General features: G+C 46.4%; 1 protein-coding gene across 1 annotated transcript in view; it reads right to left on the bottom strand.

Moving 5' to 3' along the window:
- Positions 1–354: 354 nt before the first annotated feature.
- The window catches only part of LOC122392895 (receptor-type tyrosine-protein phosphatase mu-like), an 84,092-nt gene continuing 57,199 nt past the window's right edge, over positions 355–27,247 (bottom strand). Inside the window, exons 21-37 of the mRNA XM_043388249.1 lie at positions 24,954–25,026; positions 17,541–17,723; positions 16,908–17,278; positions 16,374–16,575; positions 14,881–14,956; positions 14,638–14,696; positions 12,362–12,450; positions 11,812–11,986; positions 9,686–9,762; positions 8,833–9,105; positions 8,392–8,519; positions 7,715–8,085; positions 7,296–7,498; positions 7,014–7,136; positions 6,623–6,774; positions 2,577–2,712; positions 355–1,728 (exon numbers count right to left, since the gene is read on the bottom strand). Of these exons, the coding sequence (XP_043244184.1) occupies positions 1,654–1,728; positions 2,577–2,712; positions 6,623–6,774; positions 7,014–7,136; positions 7,296–7,498; positions 7,715–8,085; positions 8,392–8,519; positions 8,833–9,105; positions 9,686–9,762; positions 11,812–11,986; positions 12,362–12,450; positions 14,638–14,696; positions 14,881–14,956; positions 16,374–16,575; positions 16,908–17,278; positions 17,541–17,723; positions 24,954–25,026 (2,766 nt within the window). The 3' untranslated portion in view covers positions 355–1,653. The remainder of the gene's footprint in view (positions 1,729–2,576; positions 2,713–6,622; positions 6,775–7,013; positions 7,137–7,295; positions 7,499–7,714; positions 8,086–8,391; positions 8,520–8,832; positions 9,106–9,685; positions 9,763–11,811; positions 11,987–12,361; positions 12,451–14,637; positions 14,697–14,880; positions 14,957–16,373; positions 16,576–16,907; positions 17,279–17,540; positions 17,724–24,953; positions 25,027–27,247) is intronic.

Consider the following 27,247-nt stretch of genomic DNA (forward strand, 5'->3'; position numbering starts at 1 on the left):
CGCTAAAAATGACACCAACCGACCTAACCGGCACCCGTGCTGGCCTGAAGTTACTTCCCCGTTATCAGTTTTTCGCTACTATTTTTTATAATTAGGTTCTTACCTTTTCTATCTATTTTGCCAACTTTGTTGTGTGCGAGTTTTCAGTCGATCCCACATACGGCCACGTTTTCAAGCCGCGACAACGTCCAGCCCTTAACATTCTGCTAGTCGTGGAATATAAAGAATTAAAGAATCGTCCACAGATGTCGGTGTTGTTTGCCGGTCAGGTGACCTGATGATGACGTAAAATGACGTCAAATAGTCTAATGTATGTAAAACATAGTGTAAGCTACATAGTACAAACGGAACATCAACTGCATAAAATTCGTTTATTTTGGTCTTTGAGAATAAGTCATTTTTATCGTTTTCTCGGATAATCTGAACACTACGATATGCGCGAGCAACGATTAACATAAGCCATATAAGCATATCACGTCATTGTGATGCCTCAGCCACGAGCGATTATCAACGTAAAAAAAAAAACATTCATCACGCCTCATTTCTTACACACCGGTGGGTTCATATAGATTTAGATTACGATTTGTAGTTGACAAAACAGGCATGTACGACACATTTAGTCAATATCTGCGCACCTTATTTTTCTAAAAATTACAGAAGCTGGCTACGATTATGAGAAAGTAATTCACATTGGCGCTTGACTTGTATCGAAGCATTGAAAGCTATGCCCTTGCAAACGCAGTACGGCTGCTTATAAATGTATATCAGAACCGGATACTAATCTATGTCAAGCAACAATATCATGACCATCTGCCATGGAATGCATATGCGACAAAGCTAGCTCCGCTTGAATGCCTCAGTATTATATCGTTTGCCACCTCGATGAACGGAGCACGAGGGAAAGCCTCAAAGGGCACGGTTATATGAGTCAATTTCAACACCAATAGGTACCTACTTCCTCTGCGTAAATGCAACATACATCACTGCAATGCTACTTACTCTAAAACAGGGAAAATGCATACATTTACTATCTAGATAGTAGATACTGAAACAAAAGCAGTATAATTGTATGATAATTGCATGCATAAATGTTCATAAGCCCAAACAGTGTCTACTTCTAGCACTTAACGCTACTGCGAGTGATTCAACTGCACCAGCCAAAGCTAAAACCATGCCAAGTGTCATGGCACACTGGCACGTATCACTAAAACCGATATAGGTACGCATAGTCCGACATAACCCTACCAGGTTACAGGGGCGAAGCACATAGCACAAGCAGACTAAGTGGACCGGTCATCCACAAAGTCAATAGCATCACAATGGCCGACTAGGTAGAGCGTCCCTCCGGCACGTCACAAGTTCATATCACTTTTCACGCCACTTTGACAGACTAGTGGGGCGATTCCAAGTGACCCCATCAGGCCACAGGAGTGCGCGCCTACTATACTGAGTTGGTCTCAAGGAGCACAAACATTTGGCACTACAACCGCTATGTTAGCATATCACAATATTCTAGCCCATTTGCTAGTTTATATGGGCTAGATTTGCCACTTTAAATGGGCTAGGCTAGGATATTGTGATATTCGAACTTTAAAGCCTTGCGTATGCTCAAAGTGTCCTTTGTCTCGTAGATCCTGACGATAAAAGGGACTTTCACTGGAAGTTTGAGTATATATCGAAAGCCTTCAGCCACGCCAGAGCCGCGTCGTAGCAGAGCTCAAATTGTTTCTGAAAGCACCACCGGTTCCAGGTCACATGGGCGCAGTAATGTTGAGGGAAATAACGTTGATAAATGCATCATTAATTGCAGTCTCATTGATCTCGCACCTTATTTGGAAATATGTACCAGGCAAAACCGTTATTAAAGTCGATGCGCTTTGACCTCATTTGAGTTGACTTAACACTTAAACTTGAAGCCGTCTGTATGGTAAAAATACCATCAATAAGAAAATACCGAATAACCATTACAAATTTGGTCGGTGCTAGATATTTAGCTAGGTTTCTATTTCCAAACTACCTGTGGTTGATAACAATCATATATTTTACGTATATTTTAAAAGCTAACACTAGTCCAAACACCTACCGAATTTGTGATTTTGAGGTGATGGCTGAGCTCATTGGGCTTTGTGAGCATATTTTGAATAAGCAACATAATAATTCGCAATGTTAGTTGCTACAACTTTCTAAATTCGATAAACAGTACCAAAAATTGTGATGAAAGCTACATCTTGAAAAACTGGCATTCAGCTATTTAGGATCTTGGACGATCAAATTTTTAGCGTCGACTTTTGTTATAGCATTATCGGTAACACGCCAATTGGGTAATATATCGGTAATGTAATTTGCTTCAGGAGATTGTTAGGAAATATCAAATGTAAAAAACAGTTGCCTCCTTCAAAACATGATTATGAATATCTAAGGCAGAGCAGTTTGAGACTATCCTCGCCTGTAAATAAGCATTGCTTGCGTCAGAGAGAAATGGTGACCTTCTTTCAATTTTTCCCTAAATTCTTCTGACCACCCTGCGGCTATCACACATCAGCTATATTCTTGGCCACCATCAGCCGCCCACTAACCAGCGTCCCGATGAACTGCGGCCGGCTCTTGCGCACCGTGGAGACGGCCATTACCACGTCAATCTCCTGCTCCTCCGCCAGCTGGTCCATGACGAACGAGGAGGCGATGAACAGGCCGCAGCCGGTCACACCGCTCCTGACACAAAAACAAGTTCAGTAAAAAAAACACTGTCACACCGATCCTGCCGCTGCCAAATGTGCTCACTGGTCCGCGAGGTCTGCACCACTGCACTGGTCCGCCAGGTCAGCACCACTCTAAAATGAATTCACTATCACACCAATCCTTCCGCGTCAAAACATATTGACTGTGCCGGACTTACAACGAATAATTGCGGCACAATAATACAAAACATCAAGGGACAAATAAAGTCCAGCTCCAACAAAATGACATCCATAAAACTTTCCGAGCAATCATTTCATTGAAAGTATATTTCGAAGCACGATCTCTGCAACATTACACTTCAGCAGACTGGTGATTAACCCGCGCCGGGCCGGGGGGATGTTTGAGCACCCCCCCCCCCCCTGCGGTTTTTCGCAGATCCGCCCCGCCGTTTTTGGCACACCTGTTTGTGCATCTTTTCCGCACATGTTGTGAAAAATTCAGACCCAGGTCACCTTAGGTCAGGTCACCAGGTCACGCCAAGTGACCTCACCTCAGAAAAAATAAGAATGCTCGTCATAGCTACACCGACTGAACGATTGCCTTGAAACTTTCAGCGATTGATTAGAGCAACACTATCTATAAAATTTATATCTCGGAATTTTGATATTGGTGACCTAAGGTCAGGTCAATTTTGCGGCCTCTCCATTATAAGTCAATGGGGGGGCATTCCACGTCAAGTGGGACAAAAAATGACGATTTTGAACCTCACCTCCTCCGATTTTTGCGAAACTTTGTGAACCTACTCATCTATATGTGAAAAGAAAGGAGACATTTTTTTGCCAAGATATGACGTCACGTTTCCGAGATACACATCATCAAACATTGACTTCGGCAAGGCACATTATCATCTTTAAAGCGTCATAACTTTTAAAGTTTTAGACATATCACCACGCGACAAAGTTTGAAATGGAGGGAATAGATCAGGCTTTAATTTGAAGATCACAATATGGACGTCATTAACTAATTAGTGAGCATAATTAACATTCAAAAAATAAATTTTGAATTTCTGAAAAATGGGTACCCTTCGATTTTGCTGATTTTTGCATATTTTATTCTTCCATACATTAGCTACTTCATATGAAAATTTCAGAATGGGCCGACGCCTACGTAACTGTCTTTTGGTCTTCGTAATGTCTGGCACTCGCGCGTTTCGTTTTAGCAACCAAGGAGAGGCGCTACGCGAAGATGGTTCTTTCTACCTTAATCAAACCAAAGCAAACCTAACCTGACCTGACCTAATCTAACACGCGTAAACTTATGTATAGCCCTAACGGCAGTTGCTGGCTGGCCAAATGCTACTTAGATACGAACACTATTAAACAAAAATGAACGCGTGTTAAAACACTTGAGGCTGACCAGCCACGAGCCAGCGACCTATAGATTACGAGGTGGGTTGGGTACACTCGGCACACTAACTACTAAGCCACGAAGATAGCTGGTCATCGCTGAGCTGTAAGCCAGTTTTCTTTTTTAATGATGCAATTGAGCATTCTCCCGGCAGCGCCTCTCTTTGGTTGCAAAAAGGAAATACGCCTGACTCTCCCAGCGCTAGGGGAGAAAGGCCCGGTTTAGTCAAAAACGGGTATTAAAAACGGAATTTGAATTGTAGGTGGGGCGATGGGGAACTTTATCGTGTGCCAATTTCATGGCCCTAGATCAATATCTTCAAGATCAAATGAGGTTAAACGTGATTAAATTTACTATAGTGAATATTTTGCGTTTATACGCCCATAGCGCTAAGAGTTAATGGCCGATTTCCCTATTTCTTCCTTTATACGACATTTGTAGTGTTATGAGAATCTCTAGCTAATGTAACCATAAATTTGGCAGTTATTGGCCTGCTAAGAGTAAGATGTCGCCGGCAGAGGCGAGATCGGCCGACGCGGGAAACGTTTCATTCACAGATTGTGTTTGCGCCCTAATAATTCAATTTTTACCTGTTGATTTTCGCATGTATGTAGGTATTTGACCATTACATTGCCTGTACATTTTTAAGCCTTCACACAAAATTTGACACGAATCGATCATAATCAGCGGTAAGAAGCGCGATGCAAAGATGAACCGTCCCGCGCCGGCACAGTCTACCATTCAGGCATTAACGGCCGGCGCCGGCCGCCGAGCCGCTCCGGCAGGAATGTTTAACTTTACACCGCCATTACTAGAAAAGTTGTGGCCCGATTTACCTATTTCATGCACGGGAGGATTTGCAATTCGATTCTGGACAGATACTGAAAGTTTGACGTTAATATAATAATTATGGCGTGAGTTATTGGCGATAAACAGGTGGGGTTAGCAAACTCGGCCCCTTCCACCGCCCGTGCTACGTTGCACTTCTTGTTGCTATATCATCCAAAGTTATCTTTGGCCCACTCTAATTTTCTCAGCACCTGTGCCTTACGTGTAGTGGAAAACAATATCTAAATTTGAGCAAAATCGAAGGGTACCCATTTTTCACAATTAACATTTTAAGAAATTAATTCAAAATAAAATAAATTCAAAATAATCAAAAAAATGTAAAAATTGTCAAATTTTACTAGAATAACTCCTTATGTACACGTTTCAGTTTGTTTGAAATTAATAGCTTCAAAAATGTTGAAGCTATAGATCTTTCAAGATTGCAGTACACGTCCAATTCTGCTAAAAAAGCAGAAGTTTAGCAGCTTGTATCTCTGTAGCCCGAGGGCATATGACAAAATCCTTTCACCCTCAGAGGTTTCACCCAATAGGCAATAAGTATACCAAGTTTGAACAAAATCGCAGAGGTGACCGATTTTGGCTGTCCCGGTTGACATGGAATGCCCCTGGGAGAAAATTGAAAAGCGTCTGTTCTGCACGAACGCTATTCTAGACACTCTCAAGTATCGAGATATAGGTAAAAGTGACACACTGAACCAGAAAATGGCAGCTGTGACCTCCTCGTTATGTCCCCGAGGTCATCTCAGGTCACGAACAGAATCTAACAGTTTTTCGCTAATAACTTCTGATAGAGGCGTGCTAGAGCGCCGAAAACGCCTTAGATGTGTTCGGCTCGACGTTGCGGATCGACTGATATGCAACATGGCCATTTCCGGTCAGGTCATGACCTTGACCTGAGGTCAAATTTTCAAGTTGACCTTTCAAGGTCAAATTATAGTTCATTCGACGCGTCTCGACGAGAGGAACACGATGCTGGCAAACGTAATGTCATGGCTCTTATGAGTCAAAAGTTATTGCCGAAAAAACGCTTTTCGTAAAAACGGTTATTTTGGGAGTTTTTGCCCTCTGGAGGCTAAACCGTTGATCTGAGGTCAAATCTGAGAACATTTCCAGAAAGGTCTGTAAAAGGGCTATCGAATGCGCTTTTCCGCGGCGCTGTAGCTCTATCGGTTCCCGAGATAGCCGTTGGCAGTTTCCAAAATGTTGAAATAGTCAACATTTTACCTTTGGTGACCTCTGGTGACCTGACCTTTGACCTGACCCAAAAAATGACTGAAGTGTTTTCGTCCTTATTTTGGACGTTCTTTCGATTGCCGCTTACCGCGTGTCGCTACGTGGCCCAGGAGCCGAGTTAGAAGAAGGGGTGTTCAGACACCCCCCCCCCCGGCCCGGCGCGGAATCTCAGAGCACCGGCCCGGCGCGGGTTAATATTCTGGCGCAGTACCTCTGCGAGTGCCCATATTCATGGTGTTCTCGACTGCGTCCGTGGGTCATTCATATACCCCTAAAATCATATATGCCTCATATACCTATGCCGCAGCAGAAACTATAGGTTGCAGGTAAGGTTACGTCTTTTTAGACTATGTTTTGTTTTAAATATATTAGCTGTGGAAAGACGTTTGTGACGATCGTGACATGTGAAACTTCACAGCATAGTTGATATACGTATCATTGCGTCCGTACGTACCTACAGACCACGGTGGTGACGCCTCCGTAGCTGTGTGGCAGAGACCGCTCGTAGGCGGAGTGCAGGACCACCAGCTGTTCAGCCGAGGGCAGACTGCCGGCCGGATCACCGAACGGCAGAAGGAACAGACGCACCTCCTGGGAGGTCTCCATCTGTGGCCACAGTCACAGACCACAGTATCGCAGAGTCACAGTCGGAAACTGTCACAACTCACAATCACAGTCACGTGGGTCAATCTGAGTGAGTTACAGGACCACAGTCACAGAACTGCCTGTCAGTCGTAGCCTGTCACAGGTTTAGGTATGGCGAGTGACCCGACAGCCATGCCTGGAGGCTAAGGCGTTACCTGACTACCGGCAGGGGACAGACTTTAATCAAGTCTGGCACCTACCTTTCCGTTGACATAGACGTTCAGGGTGAGGTCGAGCGTCTCCACTGGCTCGACGACCCGGCTCCTCAGCTGAATCACAACGGTACCGAACGTGATAGGCTCCTCCGTGGTCGGCCAAAATACCTGACAACCCCGACCAGCGCCGTGAATTTCTGCACATGATTGTGGCAAGGCGAAATGAAAACGTACGGGTCTCGCGGGTTTTAGCGGTAGGGTTTCCCCAATGAAATGGGTGAAACTCGACATGTCGACAGTAATGCATGGCTTCTTGTAGCCACTCACGTCATCAGGCTCCAAGTCGTTCATAACCACCACCGTCTGCGACTGCTTCTCCACCACCATGTTCCAGAAGACGTGGCGTCGCTTCGGCAGAGGCGCCTCCGTGGCAATGAACGCGTCCGGCTTCTTGAAGCCCTGCACAAAGACAGCGTTGACGTAGTTGTCGCGCAGACCGCAGCTATGGAGGAAGACGCGACTCTTGTCCTCTGCCGGCAGCATTTGGGGCTCAGTCAGAGGATGGTATTATCTTTTTTTGGAGGGGGGAGCCAGAGTATGAAACCATAAGTACAGAGTGTTTGTTCGACGATGCACTTGACAAGCTACTTGAAATATGCAATCGTACTTTTGGAAAGCGGCGAATTGTAACGGGTTCGCTGTGATCACGTGTCGCTTTCTTACCGAACGGATGACAGACCGCTCACCTGGCAGAATTTCCGGCGAGCGGTTCTTGCCCTCGAGGTTCTCGGCGCGCGCACTGGCGTACGAGGCCGGCGGCGGGTTGGATGCCAGGAAGCTGAGCTGCTGCTCCAGCTGAGACGGACCGTCTGCCACCGATTTGAGCTGCGGCAGCCGGACGGCCAGCTGGGCGGCCGGCACCGCTGCCGACGGCGACACGAGCAGCTCGACGAGGACCTGGTGCACCAGCTGGTACTGGGCCAGGCTGGCGCACAGGTTGGCCCGCTGCTGGCGCACCACCGTCAGCTGCCGGTACACGTCCACCGCCTGCTCGCAGCGGCCCATCTTGTGCAGAGCGTCGATCAGAATCACTGTCCCAGTTCGCCCCACGCCAGCGCTATACCAAAAAAAAAAAAAAAAAAACGCGGCCCGTGCGTCAGACAGGTGCCGTCGCCAGGCAGAACGATACAGGCCAGTTGACGTGCATTCACTCATGGTGAGCACGATCATTACGCGACAGCATAGTTTTCTAGAGGCAACATCAGCCAAAAATACTTACTTATAAAATTAATAATAATTAATAATGATCAATATTATATACTAATTAATGATAAATTAGATAATAATAGTGTGTACCAAAATGCTTGCCACCGTAATTAAAAACGACCTCTATTTATCTCAGAGGGCGACAGCCCCGCCGCACCTGCAGTGGACGACCGTGGGTCCTTCTCCATCGGGAACGGCATCCAGCTCGCGGATGAAGCGGGCCAGCGAGGACGGATAGAGGGGCACGCTGTGGTCCGGCCAGGCGGTGTAGTGCAGCTGAGTCACCTGAGACGGGCCCCGGACTGTCAGTCACACACAGCGGGATACCTACGTCAAGGCTCCGCTAGCCACAAAACGGGCTACCGCAAAAACACAACGGGTTGAAACTGGACTGAAACACTGTTCGGATCTGCTTAAGTGATCTTTCATTGCAATCATGTTAGAGAGGCGCTGTTCATATCAGCTCGGTGACAAGGTTGCACTGGCAGCTTTGAGCAGTATATGTGAGTCAGGACTGCAGAGACAAGGATTTGCAGTGCTCACGACCACCAGCCCTACCCACCAGCTCTCATCAGCCACCACTGCTGGCCTGTCTCACCGTTCTCCGCTCCCGCCCTCGGACCATGACGAACGTCCGCACGGTGTAGTCGTTGGACATGCGACTGCTCTCCTTCTCCACCTTCAGGTTCAGAAGCAAAAGCGGCCTGTCCTCCGGCCAGTAGAGGTCGCATTTCTTCTTGTCTCCCTCCACAAGGTTGGTGAGCATTACCACTCTGGCCACCTTCTTTTCCCAGAGCATCCGCCAGAAATCGAAAATGGTCTCCGGCTTGGGTCCCTGCGTGGCAATGTACGCTCCTGGCCGTTCGTAGCCCTGCAGAGAGGAGAACACGTGTTCTGCCTTAGAAAATAGAGATGTCAATCGGATACCAACTTTTTGGTATACCGATACCAAACCGATACCAACTTGGTATTTGGTATTTCAATCGTAATGTGTTTGGTATTTTGCTGGTATCATTAGCCCTCACTAATGTATAAGAGGTTAAGAAATCGGTAAAAAGTTGGTATTTCCCTCAGTTTCCCAAGTTGGTTTGGTTTCGGTATTTTCCGTGGTTTTGGTTGGTATTTGGTTTGGTATCGGTATTCCGATTTTCCGTAACTGACATCACTATTAGAAAATGACCCTTACAAGAGTGATTTAGACGCATTATTATAGGTGCATGAGCATGCGTAGCAAACGTGCAAACATGAACACAAACATGGTGTTATACTCGTAACATGTTTCTCTGGCAAGACAGTACCCCACGGAGCCGTAAAATTGCTGGTCTTCACCCCCCACCGACTATATTGTACATACATGTTACGGCAATAAACATAAGGAAATGAAACAAGAGTCGGATGAAAGCCTGAAGCTAACGTCGAAAAAAAAAAACTTGACAATTGCATACGCTTACGTCGACATAATTAGCGTTGATGTAATCCGAGCACTCATCCATTTCCAGTTTTTCCAGTTTCACTCGGCTGTTGTCGTCTGCCAAAGAACAAAGCTAATAAATGTAAGATACAACCGGAATAGGTACTCGACTTAGTTGTTTATGAGCCTTGCCCAATGCCCACCTCTATCATATCACCGCGCGTCGCATTCTGCAGCACCATCATCAAAGTCCGTTTCCGAAGCCGGCTTGTCGGCCGGCTGCTCATTAGCGATAGGAAATCGATGACTAATTTACAAAAAAAAGTCATTAAATTTGCACAAGTCGTAGGCATTGGTTAAAATCCGGCATTTTAAAATTGTAGGCATTACGTGGAATGCCGCAAAATACTAAAAATATTGTAGAAATACGCGCTGATAGCGAATGCCTGAAAATTTTAGGCATTCATGAAATGCCAGGTGGAGTCTGATAGTCGCTGAAATATGGTTGTAATTAACTGAGTACACTCGTTGCCTAGGCTATACCTGAAATGCCCAAGTGATGACTAGGAGTTTTTGTAACTGCAGATATACTAGTTTCCACACCTTTTTCGTATTCAAAGGTCTCTGGTTCGGCACAAAACGAACATCACCTAACTAAATGAAGCTAACCAAGCCCCTTGGTTTGGTTAGGTGTGAGAAGTATGTACCTACTTTAACACAAAACACGTTATGCATATTTAACATGGTAGGTATGTAGGTGAAATCAGGCTTTCGGTCATGGGCTGGGTTAGAATGGGTAAGATCATGTTTGGGTTAGAAATGAATTTGGAAGACGGGATTTGAGGCCGTCATCTCGCCACCGAGTTCAATATCTGGTATCGCACACCATCAGCCCGTTCCAGCAGTGAAATGTGGATACCAAAAAGGCGCGCGAGAACTCGCACCTCTGCGGTAATTGCCACAAAAAAGTGCGGGCAGTGGCTTGGACATTTATGTAATGACTAGGCAGCGAGTGTACTCAATTTCGACCATATTTCAGCAACTGCCTGGTCTCAGCCTGTTTTTTTTATACGAAGATTTCAGTTTTTGCCTGCAACTCACGTAGGTAATGCCTTTTACATGAAATGCTGAATTTCAGCTGATGCCCTGAGGTAGGGGAGAGTGGTGCAGGAGGCCCCCCCTTAAGCTCAGTTGCTATTTTTAGACAACTGATAATATTTAAGAGCTAACGTGTGCATGCGCTGTGAGCATGCATCATTTTCCCATACATATTTGCATTCAAAATGAATCTAGGGGGTACACAAACCGTAAACTTTAACATTTTGGAAAAAGTTGCAAAAGGGCCTCTTACACTATGGGTATGGTAAGACGCCCCCCCCCCCCCTCGGGCGTTTAACAAGGCAAGTCGACTTGTAAAAGACGTTTTGCGAACACAGCTGCAAGGCCTTTTATTTCGAAAAGCTAAGCAAATACGGTGTTATCGAAACCAATAACACTTCCAAAGCGCTCGAACAATGCGAAAACTAGCACAACCAAACGCTGATGACCAACGAAAATTGTACCTATTACCTCTAGAAAAAGAAACAGAAAAAAAAGAAACAAAAACAAACTCCTTGAAAAAAGAATGCCACGCCTGCCGCAGGTGCAGGCGTATTAGCATCGGGGGCGTTTTTTATCGGGGGGCGTTTTATAATCCTCGAAGGGAGGGCCTCTTAAAAAAATGCAGTGTTTTAACGTCACAATATTTATGGTTTATGAGACATTTGCAGCGCACCAGAACATGGTCTATTCTGAAGCTAACATGTGACAATTTCGATGAGATAAGATTGCATTTGATAGCCATTGTTTTTTCAGATATATAAGGGTGATAAAGATGCATATATCTAGCAAGTAAAGGGGCAAAAACAGAAACAGGCTTACCAAAAGTCGCTGCGACGCACCTGATACCTCAGGTTTCGTGAGTTGTTGTTTCAAGAGGGCTTCTGCTTTACAAGAACATCAAAAAATAAATAACATTATTGGTTTGGTAAAAAAAGCGATGGGGCCTCTTACCGACCCTGGGCGTCTTACACGGATCTCCCCTAATCATGCCAAAATTCACTTTAACTCATGATTCGCCTTTTCCGTTTTTAATGAGCGACCATGGTGACTCTCAGGCCCACTCACACGGCATGAGGTTGCCGTATCTGTTCTTGGCCCGGTTCTGCGGCTTGCGGCCGTAGAGGCAGGGCTGTGTCAGACCCAGCGGCAGGCTAGAGAACTGCGACTGTAGCAGGTCCGTGTTCCGAGCGACCGCCACCAGCTCCGACAAGCGAACCCGCGACTTGTTCAGGAACAGCGACTGCGGTGGTGGAAACAAGCACCGCAGAATCAGCGAGGGTTTTACCGGCAAAACCAGTATTTTAAACATCACAAAGCATTAAAATGATAGGTATATACCCTACCTTTAGGTAGTACAAGTTGAGTCGCTGATAGAAGAACGTAAATATTGCACTCTCCCTCCCTCTCTCTCTCTCTCTCTCTCTCTCTCTCTCTCTCTCTCTCTCTCTCTCTCTCTCTCTCTCTCTCTCTCTCTCGCTCTATCTGTCTCTCTCTCTCTCTCTCTCTCTCTCTCTCTCTCTCTCCCTCTCTCTCTCTCTCTCTATCACTCCCTCTCTCTCTCTCCCTTTCTCTCTCTGTCTCTTTCTCTAATTAGAAATGTAAAGTCCAGACACACCGTGAGGTTTTCGTAGGTGCTTTCCTCCTCTGCACTCCCTTCAGCCGGATTGGTGTACAGCTCTTCCATTGGCACTTGTGCTGGGGTGGCTGTGGACATAATATCATCAGCATTATAAATTATAATTATAGTATCAGGATCGTTCCAATCATATCAGCGGGCGTCACATGATAATTGTTTTTGTTTTGCGGTCATCAACCATCTCCCTAATTATAGCAGCATGTTTGAGCGCTTTGAGTTTCCTTTGCTAGTCGCCAGAACAGAGTTGGCACCCTAGACCCGCGCATGACTGGGAGGCTCTACATACAGAGTCTTCCAGTTGTTTGCGATATATTCAGAACTGCCATACGTATCGACACACTTTTAGTTCCCTCGGCTTCATCAGTTTGACGTCTTCTGTCAAAAAGGAATAATATGTAGCATTCCATATATCGGCCGAAAATGACTCTGGAGTGACGTCATGTTCGGCCGATTTTCAGATGCAAAATATGGGCTTAACCCTCGCCGGCCGAGGGAGGGCGGCGGGTGCCGCCCCCCATAGGTTTTTTTTTCGCGATAGCTCCAGACACGCTGCCGATAGAGAGCTGAAACTTAGCATACCTGACCTTTGATCCAAGCCGCATCTTTTGACACCAACCGCATTTTTGGGTCAGGTCAGGTCACTGACCTATGACGTCATAAGTGAACCTCTGCACGGTCTTCAGATGTCGCAACTTCGCAACGCCCTCACTGCCAGAGGAGATGTCACAGGGAAATGAAACTTGCAGGATCTAGTATCCATTATGAGTCTCACAACTTGTACCTATATCTCGGATTTTTCCTAAAGGTCATATGAGGTCAGGTCATTTTCGTGACCTCACCATTATAAGTCAATGGGGAAAAATGAAAACTGCTATTCTGGCGCCGGGAACGATCTCCAACTATCTCAAGAACACAGAATCGTGATTTGATGCACTCCTTGCAAGGTTAGATGCGTCACTTTTGCAATGTTGACCTTCCGTGACGCCATTTATGACGTCATTAGGGCCATATTAGTTTTTCGTCAATAACTCCCGATCAAATTGAGCTAGCGAGTCGAGAAAGCCACCAATGGACTCAGGAAGACCTGCCGAATCGAATGATATGCGACATGACCTATTTCGACCAACTTCGTGACCTGGGGGTGCTGACCTGACCTTGACCTGAGGTCAACACCCCAAGTTGAACTGACCCGAACAAAAAGTATATCATTCGACGCGCCTGAGCGAGGCGAATACGATGCTGCCAAAATCGCGGCTCTGCGGCCGTTTTTTGCGAAGGACCTTAAAATCGGGTACTACATAATCTCTGCGTCTCGTAACGGCGCACACGCTCGTTTTTCCGCGACGCGCTAGCTCCACCAGGGGCGAAACGGCGAGGGGGGATCGTACCCGCCCCCCCCCCCCCCTCGGCCGGCGCGTATGTAGAAAACCAATAGGTCCGGCGAGGGTTAAGGCAATCGCTCTCAAGAGTAGGATATTTTGGTAATAACCAATTTCTTTGCATGAGATGAAGTGCAAAAAAAAGATAGGTCCTACACTCGAACTACTGTACTGTAACTGTAAAACTAAGGTAAAAAAATAAATAAAAGTTGCATTTTGGAATTTTAACCCTCGCCGGCGGAGGGGGGGGGGGGCGGGTGCCGTCAAGATTACTTCACTTATAGGTGCCGTTCCCCACATAGTTTTTTTCGCAATAGCTCCAAACGCGCTGGAGATGGAGAGCTGAAACTTGGTATACCTGACCTTTAATTCAAGCCGGATCTTATGACACCCACCGCATTTTTAGGGCAGGTCTGGGTAAGTTGACCTTACCCAAATAAAAAGTATATCATTCGACGCACCTGAGCCAGGCGAACACAATGCTGCCAAAATCGCAGCTCTGCGACCGTCTTTTTTTTGCGAAGTTATTCACCAAAAACGGAACCGTACCTTGGGGCACTTGACCTGACCTCAGAGGTCACCGGTTGACCTAGGACCTTAAAATCGGGTATCAATCTCTGCGTCTCGTAACGGCGCACACGCTCGTTTTTTTCCGCGACGCGCTAGCTCCACCAGGGGCGAAACGGCGGGGGGGGGTCGTACCCGCCCTCTTCCCTCTCGGCCGGCGCGTATGTAGAAAAGCAATAGGTCCGGCGAAGGTTAAGTCAGCGAATAAGAAAAATAAATGAAAAGTAAGGACGCAAAAGGAAAAAATACACAAACAGCGAAGATCCAGCATTATGCAGGACGCATTTACAATCTTACAAGCACACTTACCAGGACTTCCGTCCGCCTGAATGTTAGGGGTGGCGGCCTTTTGGGCCAGTATGCGCCTTCTGAAAAAAATGACAGCTGGTATCATATCCCAAGAAGTGGCTAAATACATATCTATACCTCACAGTATTTTGCTTATGCATGACGGATAATTACCGTTAGTTGTCGGATAGTAGCAAAACACTACGAAAAAACGTGTACAGTAAACCAGATAAACCAGAACAGTCGCTGTCGCTGCTAGTTTACCTGAATGCCAAAGCCCCGATCACGATGAGCAGAATCAGCATGATACCGAACAGACTGCCCAGTATAGTACCGGTTGCTGAAAAGGAACACATAATTCCACGAGTAAATGTGACACAAATAAAACTGTTATATCCCTCGCCCCGTTGGGGGGGCCAATTTGGCCCCCCCTGTGGTTTTTCCTGAGTAGCAAGAAAACGGCGGCGCGCAGCGCCGCCAAATTTTCAGTACCTTCCTGGGCATCAATTTGACATCTTCACACCAAATTTCAAGTCTTAGGTCACCTTAGGTCAGGAGTTATTGAGGTCAAACTAAGGTCATGCTCGAGCAAAAATGAGCAAAAAACATGCAATCTTGAAACGCTCACCAAATCTACAGTTATCAAGCAATTTCAAAGTTCTTTATATGGTCTAGTAGGCAAAAAGCGGCGCTACAAAACTGCTATCTCGGATTTTCAAAATTTTTGGTTTTTGACCCAAAAAAAATTCAAAAAATTGATTTTTTTAGAAAAACTAAAAAAAATCCAAATTTTTTCCCGAATTTCGAAAAAAACCGGAATATATGTGATAGTCCCAGCGCTCTTCTATATACATACCAAATTTCAGATCGATATCTCGTTTTTTGGCCAAGTTATAGAGAAAAAACTGTTCAAAAATGTTGACGTCAAATTTTTGAACTCAATTTTTAGCGATTCCAGACCACGTACGGCAAAACAAAGACCACCATTGAACTCCCCGTGACGAGCTGCATCGATTTGATACCCATTTTATGCAAAAATATTAACTTTGAAATTTGACCTAATTTGACCTGACCTTGACCTGACCTTGACCTGACCTTGACCTGACCTTGACCTGACCTTGACCAAAACGTGATCTAAGCTGGCCCCAACGGCTGCCTGACCCACATAATCGCATTTGTCATGTAAAATGGACCATAAAACATGTATCACACGACACTTTCATATTGTGACCCCCCCGTGACCTGACCTCTGTGACCTGACCTGGTATCAGTGACCTCAAATAGCAAAATATGTGTTTGAAGAACATTTCCCCATCGATGATTTTCAATGAAATGCATTTTACTCGATTTTACAACGCATTTCTTGAAATGCCTGTAAACGATGAAAATTGGACCTTTGACCTTACCTGTGACGTCATCGGTTTGACCTAGGTCAATAAAATTGGGTCACAAGGTAGTTCCCCGTTGGGGCTATCCAACGCCGTTTACCGCTTGTCGCTATGCTGCGTGGTTCTCGAGATCTTAGGGGGGGGGGGCAAAATGCCCCCCCCAACCGGGCGCGTTGCTCGGCAGAGCCCAACGGGGCGCGGGATATGAAGGCAAGGAATTGCATGAAGATAGCTTGAAATCAAAGCAAATAACTCATCAGCTTTCAGAGGCTACATCAAGATTACTTTACTACTCATAGCTTCTACTACATAGCTACGGGCTATAGCTTCTAAATAACGGAACTGGAGGCACTTCGTGCATATTATTACCATTTGGAGCTCGGACGGTGATAGGCTCGTCCACGGCTCTAAAACTAAGTCCCATGTTGTCATCTGACAGCCTGGATAGCGCCGCCATGCCGATCCGGTAGGTATGGTCGGTCTTCAGAGGTTGGTTGTAATAGGACTTCTCAGAAGTGTTGTAGTACTTTCCATCGCCAATAACGAACGTCCCGTTTGTATCCACGTGCTCCTAAAGAAATCGTGATCATGTGTAGATCAGCATAAAAGACACAGAAGACAAAAAGACACGAAAGACAAAGTTGCAACATTCCAGCAAATCATCTTTTTCAACAATGATTAGGCCAATAAATTGGCGTGATGATCACAGGTCCATCTTTAACCTGCACACAGTCTGCACGTCAAACGGTAATTTTTTCTGCCATCAAGATAATTGCTTTCTATAATGCCGATATGCTATTTCATCCTAATCAACCAAGACATTTACGGCCACGGGTACGAGTGGGTATCCTACTGTAACAGTCTATCAGTCGTCCGCTGTCCGTTCCCACTTCCGGCACCTACCGGATCGGCCACAGCTGCCACGTAGAAGCTGATGCCCCTGCGACTGGCCTCCTCGGCGTTGGGCAGGTCGTTGGCAGGGTACGCCTCCACCGCTGCGCCGTCCAGATCCAGGTTTTCCGAGACGATGACGTAGTAGCGCGAGACGGGCGGCCCGCCGGCGCCGGCGGCCGACGGCAGCCGCAGCTGCACCGTGCTGTCCGTCACCAGGTCGTGCTGCACCTCGGGCGAGGCCGGCAGCTGCGGCGGCGGCACGCGCGTCTCCAGCCAGGCGGCGGTGCTGTTGCCCTGTCCGACGGCCGTACTGGCGGCCACCCGGACCAGGTAGCGGTGACCCGCCTCCAGGCCCTCCACCAGCAGGCTGTGGTGGCGTGCTGCCGGGTCGCAGGCGGCTTAGAGGTTTACCACGAGAATCTGGATTGTACGTGATGAGTACATGAGACACGTTTGCACTACGTAGGGTGACCTGAGCTGATGAATTTGTGGCCTCATTCCATGTTCCTGCAGATGTTCGCGTGTTGAAAGTAAAAGGTATCTACGCATCAGCTGTACATAGTGCTTTCAGATTTTACTTGCACTACCTGGTCCTGGCGATCCTCTTTTGTGCTCTGCGTTACAATTGCGGCCGGTACTCACCTTGTTCGTCGTCGCGGCCGATCTTGATCACGTGGCTCTGGAGGGGAGGGCCGTCCTCTGACTCCGAGACGTTCACCTGATAGCGCAGGATGCGTCCGTTCCTCTGGACGGGCGTAGTCCAGCGAACGTGGAGCTCGGTCAGCTGCAGACCCTGCTGTCTCACGTCGCCCGGCGGCCCGGGCCCTGGCGGTCACGGCAGAGAGGCGCAGTCGCACACCGATCGGTCCGACCACTTGGCTCAGGCGACTCTCTACACACCGGCCGAGGAACAGTAGGACAACGTTGGAGAAACTCAATCAGCGCTAAGTAAATAAAGCCATATTATCATATCATCTGTTACTTATCTATCATCTACATAGTCATATTATCTGTTAATCCTCAACATTATGATTTATCAACTAGTATCACCTTTTCAGTTTTCAGCCCACCTATGTTTAGGTAGTGACACCTACGTTCATACCTGTTCCCTACCAGTAATCCGTCCAGCATGTGCAACACATTAACCCGCGCCCCACTGGGGGGGGGGGCTATTTATAGCCCCTCCCTCCCGTTTTTCTGCAATAACTTCCAAACCGCTTGACGTATCAACGCCAAACTTTCAGTACCTTCGGCTTCATCAATTTGACACCTTGTGTCAAATTTGAACATCGTAGCTACCATAGGTCGGCCGGAAATGACGTCAGAGTGACGTCATGTTCGGCCGATTTCAACACAAAACATTGAACCACGGCAATCGCTCCCAAGGGCTCCGTTTTTAACCCTATTCCTGGCGGGCTCCGCCGGGACAAGAAACTGGCGGGGGGGCCGATTTGGCCCCCCCCCCTGAGATCTCGAGAACGAAGCAAGATAGCGACAAACGGTAAACGGCATCGGATACGCACGGTCAAGATCTACAATTTTTACAAAGGTCATTTTCAGGTCAGGTCAAAGATGACCTCACAGGGGTCGAAAAAGTCAAAATGGCGGCGCTAGATATGGAGAGAGTTTTTCTCGAATAACTTTCGACTTAGTCAAGATAGGAACAAACTAAGGGCATCATCGTGATCCTCTCGTCAATCCGCATCGATTGATATATATGTTGACCTCGCAAGGTCAAGGTCAAAGGTTGACCTCAGGTCACGTGACCTCGAGGTCATCATGTATATCATTCGATGCGTCTTGACGAGCTGAACACAATGAGACCATCCACGCGTCTGTATCTTGTTCCTGTACGGAGTTATTGGCCAAAAACCTTTGGTGACCTTTGATGACGTCACATGACCTCACAGCTGCCCAACAGCAAAACAGACCTCAAGGTAGTGAAGGTTGATCGTATATGAAGTCATGTATGGTATATGGGGCCATTCCGACCCGTTTTAGTGGTAAAAACAGGGAGTTGATTTTTCCCCCATTGACTTATAATGGGGAGGTCGCGAAACTGACCTGACCTTAGGTCACCGATATCAAAATTCCGAGATAAACAAATTCCACATACTGGTACCCTAACTAAAGCCTGACCCTGAAGAGAAGAAATTGATCGGTCAAAAACTCTAGCTCTGGCGTGATTGCAAACTTTTCTGAGGTAGGGTCACCAAACCGCCTCTGGTGACCTGACCTGAGGTCAGATCAACTCAAAATTTTCAGACATGTTGCGTAGAAGCCTTTTAGGAAAAGTCAGAAAATTTGAGCTTCCTAGCTCAACGTGTTTGGGAGAAATAACCAAAAAACCTCAGGGGGGGGGGGCTCCTGAGGCCCCCCCGCCAGGAATAGGGTTAAGCTAGATCCAATTTCTTTGCATGAGAGGACTCAAAATAGACTGCGCTATCAAACTGCTATCTCGGATTTTCGAAATTTTGAAAATTTCGAAAATTTATAAAATAAAATTCAAAATTTTTATTTTTACAATTTTTTCAAAAAGTTTTTGACTTAAAAAAAAAACGGAATATATGTGATAGAAATTGTTATTATGACTAGCTCTAGCAAGTTTTAGCTAAATATCTTCAAAAATGGCCAAGTTATACGCATTATTGCAAAAAATTCACAATTATTAATTTTTCAAATCAATTTTTCACCACGTATTTGACATCGTACGCCAATATAAATAGCACCATGGTGTTCCTGAGCTCAAACTGCATCCAATAGACACCTTTTTTGTTGAAAAATTATAACTTCAAAATTTGACCTTTTTTGACCTGAAAGTGACCTGACCTAAGCTAAATTCGACTCAAAATGACCTCGAATGACACAGACGACATCAAATTCGAAATCTTTGGCCTAAGTGGGCCATAAAACATGCGTCACGTGACCGACGCATGATATAATATTTTCGTGAACTGTGATGACCTGACCTTGACCTGAAAATCAAAGTACAAGTTTGGTACCCTCAGGGTATCTAGAGCATCTGTTCACGAGTGTGTGAACCAAAAATGAGCCTGATCTGACATGTAAGACGGCGGCCAGAGCCCAAAACGTGAACAGGCCAAAATGCTAATAATTTTTACTTTGACCTGACCTGTGACGTCATCGGTGACCTTGAGGTCAATGAAATTAGGTTTCGCTCGACAGTTTTTTCCGGGGCTATCAGACGCCGTTTGAATTTTGACGATCGGCCCAGTAGTTTCGGAGTTAGGAGGGGGGCTATGAATAGCCCCCCCCCCCCAGTAGGGCGTGTTATACGCAGACCCCAGTGGGGCGCGGGTTAATGTCAATAAAAAAATATGCCCGGTTACGCTCGTATATGACAAGATATAGCTTTTTTGCGACACTACGAGCTTCATCCGAAGGCGGCCCTGAAGCCGGGCCCTGGGCGAGCAGTGCAGCGGTTGGCGCCTGGCGGCAGCTCCTGCGCCCCAGGCCCAGGCGCAAGGGCCGCTGAGCGGCGGCGTGGTGGCCTCTGATTGGTGGAACGGCTCGTGTCGTGCGGATGGTGGCGGCGCAGGGTTCGAATGCGATCGGCGATCGCCCCGTCACTTCCTAATCCCTATACCCTAAGTTTTTTTATTTGTCGAGGTCAACATCCTATCTCCGAATTAAAGCAGTTCTCGATGTTGTGAGTGCCCAAACCGGTAAGTACAAGCCAGGGGCCTAGATTTGGCAAACCCAACTCAAAACTAATGTTAACCCTCGCTCTACAGGGGGAGGGGGTCGAACGGATCCCCCCTCGGTTTTTCGCGAATAACTCGCGTAAAAAGCGGCCGATCGCGACGAAACTTTCAGTAATTCGAGTTAATCAATTTTACACCTACCATGAAAATTCCATGACCCTAACCCTAATGACCTTTGACCTGTGACCTACTTTTCGAGGCCATGTTTGTCCGGAATCGCGATTCGGCGTATGTCGGCTTGCATTTGCCGCGCGTTTGCGGTCTTTTCGTGGTATCAAGCGTTCAAACATGTGATATGATGTTGCCCCATGCATTAGGGTAGGTGTCAAGGTCACCTGAAGGTCAGGTCAGGTCATTGACCCTTGATGACCTCGGTTCACTTTTCGAGTTTTACATGTTTCTAGGCTAGTTTTTGGAGCTGAATTCGAATTTAGCAACCATATGAACATTTAAGAAGTAGTTTTAGTGCATTCGTAGCATGTTACGAAGCTGTCAAAGCCGATTGACACGTACTACAAATACCCGTCACGACGCCTACTGGTTGACCTGACCTGACCTGACCCGACCTGGTCTAAATGCTTAACGACATCATCTGTGATCAAAACTAACACGATATTCGTGATCAGCACCCCGGAAAACCCCATAGCAGCCATACTTTACGACGTTCTAACAGGTCCCCATTTTCCCGACTTGTGGGTCATTGACCTGACCTGGAAGGTCAACCAATGACCTAGGACCTTAAAATGGGGTATCATCGGCTTTCTCTCGTCATGGGCAGCACGCTCGTTTTTTTTCCGCGAAGCTCTAGCTCGATCAGGGCCCAGGGGCGAAACGGCTCGAAACAACTCTAGTAGCCCCCCCCCCCCTTATACGTTCGCGGCTGGAAGAACACCAATACGGGCGAGAGTTAACCCGCGCCCCGTAGGGGGGGGGGGCGAAACGCCCCCCCCCCTGTCCTTTTTCGCCGATATCTCCTAAACGGCTGGAGATATCGCCACCAAACTTTCAGGACCCTTCCGGGCATCAATTTTACACATTGAGACTAAAACTTTTTCCAGAGGCTATGATAGGTTGGCCATAAATGACGTCAGAATGACGTCATGTTCTGGCATTTTCGACCGAAAAAAGACCTTCGCGAGAAGAGCCGTCAGGCCTACAACTTTGAAGATACAGAAAAATGATTAAGACATTGAAGGTGTAGAATTAACAGGGCTACAAAACTGCTATCTCGGATTTTTGAAACTTTTGAGTTGTGGTCCCCAAAAATCAAAAAAGCATTTTTTTGGGATATATTAGCCAAAAAAATAAAAAAATAGAAAGAACCGGAATATATGTGATAGCACCCACCGTCTTCTATCTACATAACGAATTTCAGATCGATATCTCGTTTTGTGGCCAAGTTATAGCGAAAAAAAACTGTTCAAAAATTATGACGTCAAATTTTCAAACTCAATTGTTGGCAATTCTAGACCACGTAGGGCAGAACAAAGACCACCATTAGACTCCCCGTGACGAGCTGCATCGAATCGATACCCATTAAATGCAAAAATATCAACTTTGAAATTTGACCTAATTTGACCCGACCTTGACCTGACCTTCACCAAAACGTGACCTTAGCTGGCCCCAAAGGCTGCCTGACCCACATAATCGCATTTGTCATGTAAAATGGACCATAAAACATGTATCACACGACACCTTTATATTGTGACCCCCCAGTGACCTGACCTCTGTGACCTGACCTGGTATCAGTTACCTGAGATAGCAAAGTATGTGTTTGAAGAACAATGTACCAACGATGGTTTTCCATAACTTAACAATTTACTCGATTTCACAACGCATTTCTTGAAATGCCTGTGAACGGTGAAAATCCGATCTCTGACCTGACCTGTGACGTCATCGTTTGACCTAGGTCAATGAAATTTGGTCACAAGATAGTTCCCCGGTGTGGCTATCGAACGCCGTTTGAATTTTGAAAATCGGCCGGTAAGTTTCCGAGATATTAGGGGGGCCGAAACGCCCCCCCCCCCCCCCACGGGTGGTAGGGTCCGCCCTACGGGGCGAGAGTTAATGTGGGATGGTCACATCAAGTGCATGAAAAGTTTAAGTGCATCAAGACATTAGTGAATGCTGCACCAATCAGACGGTGAGAACGAATAAATTCAAGATAATTAACCCTCGCCCGTAAACGGTGTTTTGCCACCTTCGCCCATGCAGGGGGTTGGTGCGACCCCCCCCCCCCTGGCGTTTGAAAACGGAGCGTCGTAGAGCTTAGCAGAAAAGGCAAACGGATTGCTCTCAACGAGATCTCGCGATTGTTGGTATATTTTTTGGTCCTAGGCCTACTTATGACCGGTCAAAGGTCAAATTTTCGGAAAAAATCCAACTTTTTCAGATTTCCGCGCCGATTGCGGCAAAATGGTAAGAGATATCGACTTGAAACCTTCACTATCGTGATCCTTGATCAATTCTCTATCGTTTGGTGTGTATTTCGATGTCATAACTCTAAAAATGATGCGTTGGGAGCATCGGAAGTCTGCAAGGTCATTTGTGCACTGGGTCACGTCAGGCGTGTGACGTCACTGACCTGACCCTGACCCAAAATGAACTGCAAGAAACAACCGACGATGCCTGAAATGGATAGCAAATTCGAATTCAGGGCATCAAAATACCCCGAAAAGGCATACAAGTGCAAGAAGTCATTACAGGTCAACCGAGGTCACTGACCTTACCATGACCTTAAGTAACCTTCAAAATGTCAACGGACATTGTGCCAATGTTAAATCAGCCAGTTGTGATTCTAAAACAATGCATCAGTGTGTCAGGTCAGTCGGCATTTATACCAATGTGAAGCAATCTCCATTTTAGCGTAAATCTGGCCGGAGGTTGTTCCCTTTATGACGTCATAACTCCGTGACCTGACATGACCTTGACAAAAAATACCAAAAGTTGCGCAAAGGATGCCCCAGAGGGTACTGAAAATTTGAGCAGGCTATCTGAAACGGTTCGGCGTGTAGCTAAGAAAAACCTCAGGGGGGGGTTGCACCCCCCCCCCCCTACATGGGCGAGGGTTAAATCATTAGCCCGCGCACCGAGGGGGGCGGTTGACCGCCCCCCCTTCCCCTGAGGTTGTTCGTAAATAGCGTAAAAACCGCGGCGCGTAGCGCCGCGGTTTTTACGCTATTTACGCTATTTAGTCATGCTAAATTTCGCGGCGCGTAGCGCCGCGAAATTTAGCATGACCTTTCCTCATTAATTTTACACATGGCGTGCAACTTTGCATCTCCTACTTTTCAAAGTCAGGTCACCAGGTCACTTCGAATGACCCAGCCTCAAATCACTTTTTTTTGCAAATATATCACCGTGTCAGAGCTACAGTAGATGACGGATGTCTTTAAAAGTAAGTCGCAGGATGTAACGAGGTCAATAGTAGCTACCATTTGTCTATCTCGGAATTATGATATCGATGACCTAAAGTCAGGACAATTTCTTGACCTCCCCATTTTAAGTCAATGGGGGAAAAGTCAACACCCTGTTTTTTTTTTCACTAAAACGCGCAGGAATGACCCAATATACCATGAATGACTTCAGATACGATCAACCTTGACTACCTTATGTCCTTTTTTGCTCTTGGGCAACTGTAAGGTCATGTGACGTCATCAAAGGTCACCAAAGGTTTTTTTTGCTGATAACTCTTCACAGGAACAAGATACAACTGCGCGGATGGTCTCATCGTGTTCAGCTCGTCAAGGCGCATCGAATTATTCATGATGTCCTTGAGGTCACGTGACCTGAGGTCAACCTTTGACCTTGACCTTTCGAGGTCAACGCATACATGTTTCGATGCGGATTGACGAGAGGATCACGATGGTGCTCATAGTTTGTTCCTATCTTGGCTCATTCAAAAGTTATTCGAGGAAAGTTCTCATCATATCTGGCGCTGCCATTTTAATTTCTTGACCCCTGTGACATCATCTTTGACCTGACCTAAAAATGACTTGAATAAAAATTGTAGACCTTGTCCGTACGTATCCCATGCCATTTGCCGCTCGTCTTTATCTTGCTTCGTTCTCGAGATTTTAGTTGGGCGTCAACCGTGCACCCCCCCCCCCCCTGTCGGTTCTAAGTTGGCACAGACCCCCGTCGGCGCGCGGGTTTATGACACGGAGCACGAAACGTACAGTTGACAGACTTGTTATGTGACTTTTTCAACAAAGCCCTTGAACCACCCGGCCGTCGTCAAAAACAGCCATACCGATGTTCGAACGAGACATTGGAGCAGTGCTGTGACATAAAATGCTGTGGCATGTAAGGGGCCAGTCATATCACTCACTTCCTTCTTGTGTTGTTCCATTCACGCTTGACGGAGAACCTTGCTTTCTTACGTCCTCGCAGAATGCAGCAACCTTGAATAGACATACAGATGTGTCAGCCAGTGCCGTATAGTACCTGTGGAATTAACCCGCGCCGGGCCGGGGGAGGGGTGTATGAACACCCCCTTGCGGTTTTTCGCTGATATCTCAAAAACGGCGGTGCAGAACGCCGCCGTTTTTGGCACACCTGTTTGTGCATCTTTTCCGCACATGTTGTGAAAATTTCAGACCCAGGTCACCCTAGGTCAGGTCACCAGGTCACGCCAAGTGACCTCACCTCAGAAAAAATAAGAATGCTCGTCATAGCTACACAGACTGATAGATGGCCTTGAAACTTTCAGCGATTGATTAAAGCAACATTATCTATAAAATTTATATCTCGGAATTTTGATATCGGTGACCTAAGGTCAGGTCAATTTTGCGGCCTCTCCATTATAAGACAATGGGAGAAAATTGAAAAGCTTCTGTTTTGCACGAACGCTATTCTAAACACTCTCAAACATCGAGATGTAGGTAAAATTGACACACTGAACCGGAAAATGGCAACTGTGACCCCTCGTTATGTCCGCGAGGTCATCTCAGGTCACGAACAGAATCTAACAGTTTTTTTCGCTAATAACTTCTGATAGAGGCGTGCTAGAGCGCTGAAAACGCCCTAGATATGTTCGGCTTGACGTTGCGGATCGACTGATATGCAACATGACCTTTTCCGGTCAGGTCATGACCTTAACCTGAGGTCAAATTTTCATGTTGACCTTTCAAGATCAAATTATAGTTCATTCGACGTGTCTCGACGAGAGGAACACGATGCTGGCAAAAGTAATGTCATGGCTCTTTTAAGTCAAAAGTTATTGCCGAAAAAAACGCTATTCGTAAAACGGCTATTTTTTTAGTTTTTGCCCTCTGGCTCTGGAGGCTAAACCGTTGACCTGAGGTCAAATCTGAGAACATTATTCAGAAAGGTCTGTAAAAGGGCTATCGAATGCGCTTTTTTTGCGGCGCTGTAGCTCTATCTGTTCCCGAGATAACCGTCGGCGTTTCCAAAATGTTGAAATAGTCAACATTTTACCTTTGGTGACCTCTGACCTGACCTTTGACCTGAATAAGAAGAAGTGTTAAGAAGTGTTTTCGTCCTTATTTTGGACGTTTTTTATTGCCGCTTATGGCGTGTTGCTACGTGGCCTAGGAGCCGAGTTAGAATGGGGGTGTTCAGACACCCCCCGGCCCTGTGCGGAATCTTGGAGCACCGGCCCGGCGCGGGTTAACTATCACACACATATAGGGAGGAAGGAGGTGGGATGGACCACATCGTTTTTTTTTTTTTTTTTGCAAATACCTCGCTAAACAAGCGGCCGATTGCAACACAACTTTCAGCACCCTCTATTTTATGAATTTTAGTCATACATACCCTAAAAATGTCATGATCCTGAACCAAATGACCTTTGACCTGTAAACTGTTCCCTAAGAATCAGGCCAAGAAGAGAGCCCCCCCCCCCCTCCTATCTCCGAAACTACTGCGCCAATCGTCAAAATTCAAACAGCGCCTGATAGCCCTGGAAAAACTGTCGAACGAAACCTATTTTCATTGACCTCGAGGTCACCAATGACGTCACAGGTCAGGTCAAAGTAAAAATTATCGGCATTTTTGCTTGTTTATAATTTAGGCTCTGGCCGCCGGCTGACAAGCCCGATCAGGCTCATTTTTTGTTTACGCACTCCTTGATATATGCCTTAACCCGCGCCCCAGTGGCGGTCTCAGCCAACTTCGCCCTAGTGGGGGGGGGGGCATATGTTACCACCCACCTCTAACTCAAAAACTAAGAGGGCTAGAAAGACGCGGTAAAAAGCAGTCGATAGCTCTCAATGAGTACGTTTGAAAGTATTTCAGTCATTTTTCATCTTGGAGCAATATTGGGGTCACTGGAGGTCATCAAAGGTCAAAATTTGCCAAATGTCATTATATTTTTCAGAAAACATGCATTTATCTCAGGAACTATGATAGCTAGAAACACGCATGGAAACGCAATCGATAGCTTTTGAACTCTTCTTTTGATAAGATCATCATCAAAATTGACCTCAGATCAACGGTTTAGCCTCCAGAGGGCAAAAACTAAAAAATAGCTGTTTTTTTCGCAAAGTGTTTTCAACAATAACTTTTGACTAGAAAAAGCCACGACATTTCTATTGCCAGAATCGTGTTCCTCTTGACGAGACGCGTCGAATGAACTATAATTTGACCTTGAAAGGTCAACTT

This window comes from Amphibalanus amphitrite, unplaced genomic scaffold (assembly GCF_019059575.1).
Source record: "Amphibalanus amphitrite isolate SeventyFive unplaced genomic scaffold, NRLGWU_Aamphi_draft 000505F_arrow, whole genome shotgun sequence".
In the NCBI taxonomy this organism is placed as follows: domain Eukaryota; kingdom Metazoa; phylum Arthropoda; class Thecostraca; order Balanomorpha; family Balanidae; genus Amphibalanus; species Amphibalanus amphitrite.